This window comes from Staurois parvus, unplaced genomic scaffold (assembly GCF_062004578.1).
Source record: "Staurois parvus isolate SC_StPar_1 unplaced genomic scaffold, SC_StPar_1.0 ptg000215l, whole genome shotgun sequence".
In the NCBI taxonomy this organism is placed as follows: Eukaryota; Metazoa; Chordata; class Amphibia; order Anura; family Ranidae; genus Staurois; species Staurois parvus.
Genome location: NW_028318011.1, coordinates 514,270 through 529,402, shown reverse-complemented (window position 1 = coordinate 529,402; position 15,133 = coordinate 514,270). Strand labels below are relative to the sequence as shown.

The window sequence follows — 15,133 nt, the reverse complement described above, 5'->3', positions numbered from 1 at the left end:
ATATACTGTACATTGGGGAGTTATTTAAGACATATAGACAACAAAACAGGAAAATACATTCAAAAAGAGAAGTGGCAAAACTCTCATTTAAGGGCAATAGCCTGTCTATGGAGACCTGAGGGTCTGCCAGATATATCTGCATGTCACCTGCTTAGAGTTTGTTAATGACACAGCCTTGAATAGCAAGAGTTCTGTAAGTGCCTCTATTGCTAGGGCAAGCAACAGGGATGATAAAGGACACCCTTGCCTAGTGCCTCTGAATATGCAAAAGGGGTGAGATATATAGATATTAACACTATAGCCCTAGGTTTATAGTATAAGGGTTTAACCCACTGGATGAAGGATTCTCCTAAATCAAATTTGGCCAGGATCTCCAACATGTATGGCCACTCAATTGAATCAAATGCTTTATGGATATCCAGGGCCACTGCTACCCTGGAACCCATAGTTGTTTGGTTAGCCTGCATATTAGTAAAGAGCAGGCATACATTTATTGAGGTTGTTTGGCCACGGATAAAACTTGCTTGATCTGAGTGAACAATTAATGTTGTTTAATCTATGGGCCAGAACTTTTGCTAAAATATTTATATTTGAGTTTATTAAGAAAATGGGGCAAAATGATTTGCAGTCAGTTTTATGCTTACCATGGAGACAGGTTTAGTAGAATTTATTTATAGGGAATATACCATTTGATGGGGAACCATCTGACCCTGGTATTTTGTTATGCACAAATGAGGAGACAGTGGCTTTTATTTTGTCAATTGTAATGAAAGCCCCTAATAAAAATACCTGTTGTGGGGATAGTTTAGGTAAATCAATATGAGTCAAATAATCATCTAACTCAACAGTGGTATCAAGTGCTTTCGACGTATAGAATATCTATATGGAAATCAACAAATGTACATACAATCTCCTCAGTTCAACAATCTTTTCATTTGAATCTATGAGTCTAGGAATATTACAAGGAACATCTGGCTGGGATATCTAAACCAATAATTTGCAATCAATGATTCTAGGGATATTACAAATTAAATGATTCTTAAAATCATAAATTCAGCAACAAGATAGGAAGTTTACTGTGTGGTTCATCACATCTCAGGAACACTCATGGGTGTTTTGTTGAAAGGAGCCCTTATCTTCTTTTTAAATGTATTATACGCTGATACGTGCCTGCCCGATATGCAGGTGTTATTTATAATGCTAGCCTTCAGTTTCTACCATCCTTGTGGGTCATTCCCTTCTAATTACTGAAATTTTTACACTGTGGGGGATCTCATACCCATGATTCTCTCACAAAATATGTTGTTTGATCAACCAGCTGGTCTCCCTTTTTGATGTTGTTGTCTGTCTTAATGTCTCCTTAGGGATCTGTTTGTTTTCCTGGGGTTTGGCCTAAACTTTTTTTTCTGGTTGACCGAATTTGGTCTAGTTTTCTTCCTGCTAGGATAGTTTTTTTTTTCCATCTCTTTTTTTGGTGGGCAGTTGGTTGGCCCTCTAGTTTTGCTGGATGGGTCCCATGGTTTCCATTGCTTGCCAGTTTCCACCTAGTGGTTATTTTCTATCTGGAGAGCAAGGATCACCATTAGTTCCTTTCTCTTGTTTGTGGAAGTTCCCCTGTTTTGGCATGGCCTTTTCTTCATCTAACCTTGATTCAGATGTTCATCTCTTCAGATACTCTGTTATGGAAGGTCCTTACATCAGTTGGACCTTCCATGTATTACTTGCTCACAAAATTGGGGCATGATGGATTTAGGTGGGGTTATATGGAGGCTGGCTTCAACAATTTTGTTTTGCCAGTGTTCCAATTTCCAGTAGGCGCCGTATAATTGAACTGTTTCAGAATTCCTAAATTCCTGTTTCCCTCAATGGACTTCAAGAAATATATTTTATGTTAAAATGGTTGTAAAGGCTCAAGGTTTTTTACCTTCTTCCTTTCTATGCATGAAGGTAAAAAACCTTCTGTGTGCAGCTTCCCCCCCAGCCCCCCAATACTTACCTGAGCTCCATCGCGATCCAGCAATGTGCACAAGAGCCTTGGCTCTCTGTGACTCCTCATTGGATGAGACAGCCAGTGAGCCAATGAGGAGAGAGGGGGAGCGGTGCTGAGCCACAGCTCTGTGTGTGAATAGGCATGCACAGCAGCTGCTCAGGAGCGAGTCTGGTTGGGTACCCCCATAGCAAGCTGCTTGCTGGGGGGGCACTTGGCAGGAGGGAGGGGCCAGGAGCAACAGCGGGGGACCTGAGAAGAGGGGTATTGTGGCTGCTCTGTGCAAAACCGCTGCACAGAGCAGGTAAGTATAACATGTCTTCTTTATTTTCTATGCCTTTAATATCACTTTAAGTACAAAAATGTTACTTCTTTGCAAACAGAAAGAGTAATAATTTGCTAGCAGATGTGGGTGCATATTTATTATAAATAAATATTGGAAAATAACAAAAGTGTTTTCCTGTACAGCTTTATAACCTCCTCCCGCCTGGCCTATGGGCAAATGGCGGCCAGCAAAAACCCTAATTTTTCCGGGTGGACACCATATGGCGTCCTTTCGGGCATGCGCAGTTTGCGCGCCTGCAGAGCCGTGCAATCTGTCACCGGCCGTGTACCTTGGACACGGCCGATGACATCTGAGTACCAGCCCCGTTGCTGGTACCATGTGACCTGCTGTGACCAATCACAGCAGGTCACATGACAGTTGTATACAATGGATGGCTTCATTCATGCCATTCATTGTATACTAGTGTGTCTAGCTGTGAATGGTCATAGCTGTGTCATGTTATTAGCCGTAGCCAAATCACAGCTAAGCACAAAAAAAAAAACCCTGAATGAATCAATGTCATTCAGGTAAATGCTTACTTATAGCAAAGTAATTCTTTGCTATAAGCAAAATGTGTAAAAAAAATACTGATCACTTCCCCAAAGTAGTACAATGTTACTATGGTAACATTGTACTACTTTGGTCATAGTGAAATATGAAAACAAAATCTTAAAAAAATAAAAAAAGTAATAAAAAATTAAAAATAATAAAAAAATAAAAAAAACAATTATAATTTTTTTTCATACTGTCACCAGTCAGTGTCCCTGATCACTGCCATGCCAGTTATATGATGCTGCTGTACTGCACTGGTGACAGTATGTAAAAAAAAATTGTGAAAATAATTTTTTATATTTTTTCATTTTCTAAAAAATTATGACAAAAAAAATACAACTTCAAAAAACTCGCCATGCCTCTTATGAAATACGTCGAACTGTCTACTCTGCAAAAAGGGGTCATTTGGAGGATATCTGTACTGTTCTGACATTCTTGGACCTCAAGAAATTAGATTGGCTGTCAGTACTTCAGGATTGATCAATATTCAGATCTATACCATAGTTTGTGAACTCTATAACTTTCCTACAAACTAAAAAATACATCCTAATTTGGGTTATTTTCACCAAAGACTTGTAGCAGAATACATCTTGGCCTAAATTTATGAAGAACAATTATTTATTTGCAAACATTTATAACAGAAACAAAGAAAAACGTGTTTTTTTCAAAATTTTTTTGTTAATTTAGCAAAAAATAAAAACCCCGGCGTGATTAAATACCACCAAAAGAAAGCTCTAGTTGTGTGAAGAAAATGATAAAATTTTAGTTTGGGTACAATGTTGTATGACCGCGCAATTGTCATTCAAAGTGTGAGAGCGCTGAAACTTGAAAATTGGCCTGGGCAGGAAGGGGGTAAAAGTGCCCGGTATGGAAGAGGTTAACCATCTTTTATGTAAAATAGCAGAATAAAAAAACAGTAGAGCCATGACCAGCATACAGACATTTAAACATTTGCATATACGATACAAGCAATAAATATTCTTTAAATACCACCAAAAGAAAGCTCTGTCAAAAAATATAAAAATTTCCTTTGGATACAGTGTTTCATGACTAAAAAATTGTCATTCAAAGTGTGACAGCGCTGAAAGCTGAAAATTGGCCTGAGCAGGAAGGGGGTGAAAGTGTCTGGTGTTGAAGTGAGTAATAGAGCCCCGTAACAGACCTTTGTATCAGCAGTCATTGTGGAGTAATTCATTCTCAAATTTACAGCAACTGCACTTTCACTTTTTCTCAGTAGCTGATTTAGCTTTCAGTCCTAGAAGTGAGGTAACAGCTTGCTAGCCTTCTAGTCTCTATTGCAGGGTTTCTCAACCAGCGTTCCTCAAGAGGTTGGTAGGGGTTCCTTGAGCAATTAGAAATTTCTGACTCTTAGATACATTTCTACTGATACCAATGATCTTTTTAGCTATCTGTAAGGGGGTAATTCTTCCCAATGACACAAGTGTTATGAGCATTCTTCCCACTGACCATCCCATTGTATCATGGGTTTTAGACACAGTATTTTTTTCAGGGGTTCCCTGAGACCAGAAAGTTGTTTGAGGGGTTCCTCTGTGTTGAAAATGTTGAGAAAGGCTGCTCTAATGAAAACACAGAGCTCGGGAATTTTGAGCCTGAATTTCTCCACACTACCATCAGCTACAAAGGTCGACAAGGACTTGTTTTAAAGCATGTTTCCTGCTTATTTACTGAGAATGTATTTTTTCGTTTAAAATAGAAGAAAAACAAAGCACACAAGAAAAAAAAAGATCTGCTTGCATATATTGTTAATATAACATTAAAATAAGATTAAAACAAGATAATGTCAGATGGGATTCTGCTGCTAAATAGTCAGTGGCAGGATTGCCGCAAGAGACTGCCTGTCTGTCCCTATGTAATTGCTCCCTCTGTAGGCAGACGCAGCAAGATGGAATTCACTGGTCACTGGCTTGAAAGTGCTGAATCTTGATTGCTAGTGATAGGAGCAATGTCTTGCTGCCTCAAATACAGAGGGAGTATGACATCTATCTTTAGGTTTTTTTTTATAGAACACAGGCTAGTATTTTGACATTTCCTCACATTGCATAGGTCACTATAAGCACTATTTTGCTATGCTTCATAGTTTATTTAAAGCCTGAATTATGAAACAAAACATTGTTTCCTTCGCCTTTTTTTCAAATACTGTTATAATTACTTTTATTTTTTTACACACTTTTTTGTATTACACAGGCATTGTGGTATAATTTATCCTCAAAGTTTACACCAGCATTAAAAAAATAATTGTGCAGATGTTTGTCCAAATGTTTCCAATGAATACAGCCAAGAGCCTGTCTGGTGGCTTGGATATAATGTTTGAGAAACACTGATCAAAAATTTGTATTGTTCCCACATATGTGTCTTAGAAATCCACCATGTTTTGTACGTGTTTTATTAAAGTCTGAAGTGTGCAAATGAATAATGAATCTGTTTCTTCCAAGCCTTAAGGGGTTTTGGCACTGCCTGCTGTTTCCATTTACTGTTTTGGCTGTGCAGTTAGTAGGTTAGGTGCAGGACAGACGTCACCAATGTGCAGATCTGGACTAGGACTGTTAGGGAATATCTGAGGCACAGCACATCTGAGGCCATACCCATATCTAGTGAGGTCTGAAGAGCTTTCACGTGTTTGTTTACAAAAGAAAACCACATCCTGGAACCATACCTGGCAGGCAAGTGTGTGAGATTATATAGCTGGTACTGAGAAAAGGAGGACGTCACTGTTCCCTTAGATGAAATGCAGGAGATTTATTTCACATACCACCTTACACAGTGATTGTCATTTGGCAACTGATAGTTTCTTTGTCCTGAAATGCTTCCCGTCATTAAAGTATACTTTCAGTTAAATTACAAAATAAAAATACTACTTACTTTGCACATCTTTAATACCAAATTGATAAAGCAATGAAATGCCTACAGTGCCTATTTTTGAAATTTTGAATTAATCACCACTGGGTTTTTTTTTCATTTTTGCTAAATAAATGAAAAGACTGAAAATTTTGAAAAAAAAAGTTTTTCTTACTTTCTGTTAAAGAATTCTGCAAATAAATATGTTTCTTCATATATTTAGACCAAAATGTATTCTGCTATATATGTTGGTAAACAAAATCCCAATAAGGGTATATTGATTGGTTTGCGCAAAAGCTATACCATCTACAAACTGTGGGATATATACTAGAATTTTATTTTTTTTATTGTTTTATACTAGTATGGTGGTAATCAGCAACTTATAGCGGGACTATAATAGTAAGGCGGTCAGTCTGACACTAACTGACACTTTGTGGGAACCAGTGACACTAATAATTACTGCTAATAATATACATTGCACTCTTCTAATGACACTGGTTGGGAAGGGGTTAACATCTAGGGGCAATCAAAGGGTTAATTGTATTCCTAACAGTGCTTTGTGTGTGTACTTTTATTAGGGGATGAGCCGGTTTTTATACCCTGCTTTGCAGGGAAACAAAACGCGACACAACCCCTGCTGACAGGGCAGAGCTCTGTATTGTTTACATACACAGAGCTCTGTCCTGTCAGCCTCTTCGCCGATCAGCGGGTCCTGGTCAGCAATCATTAACTGTAACCTGCTGATCAGCTTGTGCTGTGTCTAATCTAATAAAAACAACTTAGTTAAATAAATACAAAATATATTTCTAAATGTCTAAGATTGAATGGAAATAGTATTAAAAAATCACGCACATATATAAACACCCTGTATTTATTTAATTTAACTTAGTTGTTCTTGATACACCACATGCGTTCTGTGAAATCAGCTTCCCTTTGACTGGTATTCTAATCACTTTTTTTCTTTTGTATATGCTGCCGGGACCGCATTGACTTGGCAGGGAGTTGGCATATTTCTATGGTTTAAACCATTTAACCTCTTTTTTAGCAATAAAAACAGATAGGGGTTCTAATTCTTCTCCACTGTTTCCATCCCACTGGATATCACATGAGATGAAATACAGGTTGGTTTCATGAGATAAATATAGCATTTCAGAAAAAATGCAGTGCAGTATTTTAGAAGCTTTTTTTAGTGAATGCCAAAAATTTTTTTATGCAAAATGCTCAGCAGTAAGTTACCAAATCTCTTAAAGTGGTCAATACCGCTTTGTGAATGGAGCCCAATAACTGAGTATCTGCACATTCCTAACCATAGGTAATCACTCCACGTGCGATTACATGCAAACAGCCTTAAAGGGAAGAAAGCTTCAAAATAAGAAAACTAACATGTACAGTAAGTACTGTTAGACATCATGCGCATGGGTGCATTTGCTCGTGCAGCATAAAGATGCTGTGCATTTTTGCTGTTCATGATAACTTGGAGCTGGGTAGAGCCACCCATAGCCATGAATGAAGGTACCTGTACACAGCTATGCACCACTACATGCACATTCACACAAATGTAATGCCTGGAATGGAAGTACTTTGCCTTCAGGGCATCTACTGTATGTGCATGTACTACTTTACATATATAGCAGTGCATAGTTGTGTCTTCACCCGTTCATATCTTTTTTTATAAATTCCTTATTTCCCATTCATGTCTTTATGCCGCCCACCAATGCGCCCATGTGCATGAAGCCTTAACCCCTTACCACCTGCCATTGTGTCCCTTTAATTAGTTTGGAACACCCGGGGGGGGGGGGGAGGACAGTGGTCACATCATGATCAGAAGCCTGTCCTGCTAGTTACTGATCTGTAGCCTGTAGAGAGAGCTTTCTGCCCAGCTCAGTCTTTGTACTGAGAGCACTCAATGAGTAGTGATGGGCCGAACACTCCCCTGTTCGGTTTGTGGTGGAACATTCGAACCTACCGAAAGTTTGACCACAAACTTCAAACAGTAACAACTTACTGAGCAGTATCTTACTGCATCTGAGTATGCGGTAAGATACCGTTCAGCTACTAAAATACCGTATGAGTTATAATATTAAGTCATGTGGTATTTTAGTACTGAAACATTATTTAATGTTTCAGCTGTAAGTGGGGTTCCCCGCTGACAGCTGAATGTTAAAAGGATTGTCGGCCTGACAATTAAAACATTTTAAAGAAATGACATGGGGTCCCCCCTCCCATCCATACCAAGCCCTTCAGGTCTGGTATGAATTTTGAGGGCAACCCCCATGTCAAAATTTTAAAAAAATGGCGTTGGGGTCCCCCTCAAAATCCATACCAGACCCTTATCCAAGCATGCAGTTTAGCAGGTCAGGAAAGGGAAGGGACAAGCGAGTGTCCCCCCCCCTGAACCATACCAGGCCACATGCCGTCAACATTGGGGGGGTGCTTGATGGGGACAAGGGCCTCTTCCCCACAACCCTGGCTGGTAGTTGTGGGGGTCTGCGGGCAGGGGGCTTTAACATGGGATCCCCAGATCCTGCCCCCCCAATGTGAATGAGTATGGGGTACATGATACCACTACCCATTCACAAAAAAAAGTGTAGTAAAAAATTACAGGGGACAGTCTTTGACTTTATTAAAAAAAAAATAAAAATGTCCCCCAAAGTAGATCCAATGTCATTTTTGTTTTGGGGGTTAGATAGGCTTTAACCACATGCCGCCCAGCCACTGTTGAAATACGGCGGCAGGGCAGCACGGCTGGGCAAAACTATGTTTTAAAATGTGTGTTTTGAAAACAGGTAGGGGGCGCGCACGAGGCGCGCTGCTGCCCTACCTGTCCCGCCGATCACAGCCGCGGAAGTCAGTCGCCGGGTCACAGCCGGTCATTATCGGCTATGTCCGGCGGCAATCGCTGACAGAGAGCACAGCTGCAGTAGCTGTGCTTTCTGTCAGTTCCCTGACAGCTCCAGGACACGCTGATCAGGACAGAAGAGTTTCTCTCTCCCGATCAGCAGTGTTTCCTGCAGTACACCCCCCCGCCCCCTAGTAAAACACTCCCCTCACACAGTTAACCCTTTCCCTGAATAATAAACTTAACCCCTTCCTCCCCAGTGCCATTAGTACAGTGTCAGTGTTTTTTTTTTTGCGCTGATCACTGTATTGGTGTCACTGGGGATGTCAGTGACCCCAAGTCAGTACCTCCCAATGTCAGAATGTCCGCCGCAGTCCCGCCATAAGTCGCTGATCGCCGCCATAAGTCGCTGATCGCCGCCATTATTATTATAAAAAAAACCTAAAAATCACACTATCTTTCCCGCCATTTGTAAACACTATAACTTTCACGTAAACCAATTAATTTACACTTATTGGATTTTTTTTTTAGCAAAGACAGAAATTTATGACTAAATTTGATTTTTAAATTTTTTTTTACTGGACATGTTTTAAAGCAAAAAGTCCAAAATATTGTTTTTTTTCCTCAAAATTGTCAGCCTTTTTTTTTTTATAGCCCAAAAAATAAAAAATGCACAGGCGATCAAATACCACCAAAAGAAAGCTCAATTTGTGGGAAAAAAAAGGATGTCAATTTCATTTATGTACCGTTTTGCATGACCGTGCAATTGTCCGTTAAACTAGCGCAGTGCTGTACAGCAAAAAAATGGCGTAAATTGCAGTATCTATACCATAGTTTGTAGAAGCTACAACTTTCACAAAAAGCAATCAATATACACTTATTAGGATTTTTTTTTACCAAAAACATGTAGCAGAATACATTTTGGCCTAAATTTATAACTAACTTTGAGTTTACTATATATTTTTTATAGCTGAAAGTAAAAAATATTGTTTTTCTTCCAAATGTTTGGCCTTTTTTTGTTTATAGCGAGAAAAATAAAAAGCGCACAGGTGATCAAATACCACCAAAAGAAAGCTCTATTTGTGTGAAAAAAAGGACGTAAATTTCGTTTGGGTGCAGCATTGCATGACCGTGCAATTATCAGTTGAATTAGTGCAGTGCCAAGTAGCAAAAAGAGGCCTGGTCATTAAGGGGGGTAAATCCTCTGGAGCTCAAGTGGTTAATACTATATTAACAAAATGTTAGTTCTTTTGTTTTTATAAAATGCAGGTTTTCATTTTCAATGTCCTACATGCTTCACATTACTGTAATTCTTATCTGTGCAGGAAATGAATATAACAAATTGCAGTGGTTTTAGATTTGAAGGAGACTTAGTTTTATCCTATGCCAGTGCTTACTGTATCCTACTGACATCAGTAGACATAAGCTGGACTGGGGCCACCGATAAAGGCATCATTGCACTTGTAGAAGAATGTCCTCGGTAAGTATTGTATGTGGTAATTATTCACTTTAGCTTCTTCTTTCTGGAGATGCTCTATAATGCCATAATAAAAACATATTTGTAATTAATTCCAAAATCCACTTTAGCCATCAAGTTTATTTGTTCTTGGGTGCATGTGTGCTATCATCCAATTTATTCCTTTCACTTAAGCCTGCTAATACACATGTATTACATGATACTTATTGCACTTGTTCATAAACACCATCCCTGCCAAAGCAAATGCATGTTTGGTGCACCAACTCAACTAACATAGTTTAAAAAATATCCATTTTGAATTATGTTTTAGTTTGCCATCCTGGTATTGACAATGATCAGTTTGATTTGCATTTTGTGTATCATTTTGGTTGTCTGATTTGTCACTCCACAATTAGATTTAATAATCCTGTACATAAAGTGAATCTGTTAGCTACTTTAAACATTTAAAATTAAAAGTCCTGCCTATGGTAGGTACCACTAAATGTCTACTATTACCTTTGCTAGACACGAAAGCTTCTTTTTTGTGCCCATATGCTTCAGCATTGACTGCAATTAAGGGAATGACTTCCTTGGATTTAGCCTAAGCCTTGACAACTTGCCATTCCCATCCAATGATCATGCCTCAATGACCAGTAAATGTCCTCTCAAAGGATGTGGAAATAGTGGGTGAGGGGGTCTTAGTCCTTTATTAAGAGTACTCAACACCTAAGACCCATTCACAAATTCATGTTCTAGCATGAGCTAAAATGCATGCATGATCAAAGGGGATGTTACGAATACAGCCTGTTCACATTTTTCAAAATATCTCAGGTTGTTTTAACATTTTTCTGCATTTCGAGGACCATAGAAATGTGCAAGATGTGCTTCAATGTGCATCACAAAAATGCAATAAAAACAGCATGAAAACAGAAACGCAAAGATGTGAACCTAGTCTTAGTAACAAAGATCAACCAGTTTCTGGGGAAACAGAGCAGTGCTGAAATAGCAGCTATCCTGATTCAGTCATCCCTAATTACTGTAATGAGTAGCAAGGAATATGTTCAGTATCCATAGAACACACACAGGTATGCATCAGGAACACAGTTTACTAAAATGCTTGCAATATTTGTAGCTATCCTGAAGATAATTGCTTTTTCTCAGAAAGTGGAATTTTACTTTATGATAGTCATCAGTATTTACTCTTTAAAAGAGAACTTTAAAATTCAGTAATACAGTAAATGCCTAACATGACCAGATTATGTCTGCTTTTTTTTCTATTTGAAATCATCTTTTTCCATTAACAATCAGCACAAATATCCTACATACATCACAATAGACATGAAATGCATTTTACATACACTGTATTGCCAAAAATATTGGAACAGCCCTCCAAATCATTGGATTCAGGTGTTCCAATCAATCTCCATGGCCACAGGTGTATAAAATAAAGCACCTAGGCATGCAGACTGCTTCGAGAAACATTTTTGAAAGAATGGGTCTCTCTCAGGAGCTCAGTGAATTGAAGAATGGCACTGTGATAGATTGGCACCTGTGCAATAAGTCCATCCATGAAATTTTCTTGCTACTAAATATTCCACGGTCAACTGTTAGTGGTATTATAACAAAGTGGAAGACACTGGGAACAATAGCAACTCAGCCATGAAGTGGTAGGCCATGTAAAATGACAGAGCGGGGTCAGCACATGCTGAAGAGCACAGTGCACAGAAGTCGCCAACTGTCTGCAGAGTCAATAGCTAAACACCTCCAAACTTCATGTGGCCTTCAAATTAGCACAACAGTGCATAGAGAAATTCATGTAATGGTTTTCCATGGCCGAGCAGATGCATCCAAGTCTTACATCACCAAGTGCAATGCAAAGTGACGGATTCAGTGGTGTAAAGCATGCTGCCATTGGACTCTAGAGCAATGGAGACGTGTTCTTTGGAGTGATGAATCACACTTCTCTGTCTGGCAATCCGATGGACGTGTCTGGGTTTGGAGGTTGCCAGGAGAATGGTACTTACCTGATTGCATTGTACCATGTGTAAAGTTTGGTGGAGGGGGATTATGGTGTGGGGTTGTTTTTCAGGGGTTGAGCTTGGCCCTTTAGACCCAGTGAAGGGAACTCTTAAGGCGTCAGCATACCAAGACATTTTGGACAATTTCATGATCCCAACTTTGTGGGAACAGTTTGGGGATGGCCATTTTCTGTTCCAACATGACTGCGCACCAGTGTGCACAGCAAGGGCCATAAAGACATGGATGATTGAGTTTGGGGTGGAGGAACTTAACTGGCCTGCACAGAGCCCTGACCTCAACCCGATAGAACACCTTTGGGATGAATTACAGTGGAGACTGCGAGCCAGGCCTTCTCGTCTGACATCAGTGCCTGACCTCACAAATGCGCTTCTGGAAGAATGGTCAAACATTCCCATAGACACACTTCTAAACCTTGTGGACAGCCTTCCCAGAAGAGTTGAAGCTGTTATAGCTGCAAAGGGTGGGCCAATTCAATATTGAACCCTATGGGCTAAGACTGGGATGCCATTAAAGTTCATGTGTGTGGAAAGGCAGACATCCCAAAACTTTTGGCAATATAGTGTATCTGAAAATACTCAAACTACTCTACTTATGTCATTTTTGCCAAAGCATACAGATTACATTTCAGTGCACATTGTATAGGATATCATAAGATTGCAATAAAACAATGGGGAAATAAACAGGAAGTAAACTGAGAATTCTGTTGTGGATAGCTGGATGATTACAACCACAGTACAAGGTGACAGAATAATTGGCCATTCTTTAGACAGAGGCTGATGCATAAGCATTGCAGGAAAAATCTTCCAGATGTCATTTTTGTTGTGCAAAAATCTCACTTGTTTCTATTGGCAATGCCTTCTCTATTTTTTTTAAACTCTACTTAGCTATGTAATGATCCTTCACATAAAATTTCTAGTTACAAATTGCATTCATCTTTACTAAATATGCAAAAAATTTTTATCTCTGTTGTAGATTGAAAAATCTTTCGATGAATGGATGTAAAATTACAGATCATGCCATCTCTGCCCTTTTGCAAAAGCATAGTAAAAGGTATGAAAAGCATAAGCACTATGGGGATTTATCACATTGTACAGGTATGGTTGATTTACTAAAAGCAAATACTGTTCACTTTCTAAAGTAATTATTTTCACTTTGCTTAGGAATTTTCCCAGTGACTTCCACAACCACCATCTCCATTCATAGTAAACACCACTAAGAGTTTTTCCTTCTCCCTTGTTCTTTATGTTTTAGTCATGGAACATCTAGGAACTAATTTATTAAAAAATTAAGGCACAAATAATAAGCTTAATCTATATACAGGATTGCAATTTCATTCAAACCTTTTTTGTTCACCCATTGTGCATCATCTTTCATGGTCTCCATTGTAAAGGAATTTTAAAAATGTAGGGAACTAAGTAATGTGAAAAAAACATTGGATGAGCATGTATGGGTATACACTGATGTAAAGAAGGATTGGCATCTACAGGAGTACAACTGCTTACACCTATTTATGGCAGGCTGTATGGGGCACATGTGGTTTCCCGGGCAAAATACTGGAAATGTAAACTCCCTGTATAGATGCACCCTTAAAATTTCCAGCTGCCTTTTTTTTAAAGAAAGAGCTGAAAGTAATCATTAAAAGGAGAGAATGACAACTATTCTTAAGGCCCAGTTCACACTAATGAGTTTTTTTATTGCTTTTTGTAGAAATGTACTACAGTCCATTGAACATGGTTTCCTATGGGACATGTTCACATCTTTGCATTTTTCAGTGCTAGGTTTTTTTGAAAATGAATTTTTTAACCACTTCAAGTCTGGACACTTTAACCCCCTTCCTGTCCAGGCCAATTTTCAGCTTTCAGCGCTGTCACACTTTGAATGACAATTGTGCGGTTCACCACTGGGATTTTTATTTTTTTTGCTATATAAATGAAAAAGTCAAACAATTTTGAAAAAAAATTTTCTTATAAAATTTGAAAGCCAAAATGTATTCAACTATCTTTTTAGTAAAAAAAATAACCCAAATTAGTTTATAACCCAAAATTATAATTTAAAAAAAAATGTTTTTACATTTTTATTTTATTTGTTTATATTATTATTTATGTTTTTGTGGGGGGTGATGAAGATTTTTTTTTACACTGATTGCTTTTACACCCATAATGGCTGTTAAAAACAATAATTTCTCTTTCTCTCTGGCTGCATTCTTGCAGCCATTGAGAAATACTGTGTGAGCTGTGATTGGTCACAGCTTGTCACATGGTACAAGTCTGTTGTGAATAGCCTTGTACCATGTGATCTCTGTGATCATTCACAGATTTCACACGTAGTAAGCAATGGTGTCAGAAGTGACATCTTGCTTATTACTATTCATGTGATCACTGATTGGCCAATCAGTGATCACATGATCAGGACCTCACACAGAGGTCCCGTACATTGATCGGTGTTCCTCTGTGTCCTCCGGACACAGCTGGCACCGGATCACGGTACCGCATGGTCTGAGGGAGCGCACACAGGCTAAAATGGCGGATGCCATTTATGAACAGCAATGCACCCCTGCACTGCTCCCTTCCAGCCATTTATATACATGGGCCAGAGAGAGAAATGCAAAAAGCATTGCAAAAACAGATCAAATGCAAACTTTATTGGTGGGAACCAGACCTTATACTAATTATATAATTTGGTTGTCTCAATATGACTGATAGGTCCAGCATGTGTGCCTAAGCTTTAGTACTTCAGGCTCATGGAGTGAAACGTATGCATATTTATGAGCTACATAGTCTGCATAAATTTATTATCCCTTTAAAAAATCTTTTGCTCAACAAAAGTAGTATTATGCAAAGCACAAAGTCACAAAACTGAAATATTCTAAACATTTGAGTCTATTGTTAGAAAATTAAATATATTATGGTACCACTCACTATTTCATATCTACCTGTGTTGGATTAACCTATGTTTCATTCACATTTAAGTGGTATACATTGGAATATTTCTCAACATTTTGTAAATTCTCATGTGTATACATAAAAATCTGTAACACATGATTGATATTTTCCTGTCAACTTTACTTCAAAAGGCACT

General features: G+C 38.6%; 1 protein-coding gene across 1 annotated transcript in view; it reads left to right on the top strand.

Annotated features, from left to right (window-relative positions):
- LOC149460956 (uncharacterized) overlaps positions 1 to 15,133 on the top strand; it is an 89,028-nt gene that overhangs the window by 49,755 nt on the left and 24,140 nt on the right. Inside the window, exons 9-10 of the mRNA XM_089679009.1 lie at positions 9,885 to 10,039; positions 13,028 to 13,105. Coding sequence (XP_089535135.1) covers positions 9,885 to 10,039; positions 13,028 to 13,105 — 233 coding nt within the window. The remainder of the gene's footprint in view (positions 1 to 9,884; positions 10,040 to 13,027; positions 13,106 to 15,133) is intronic.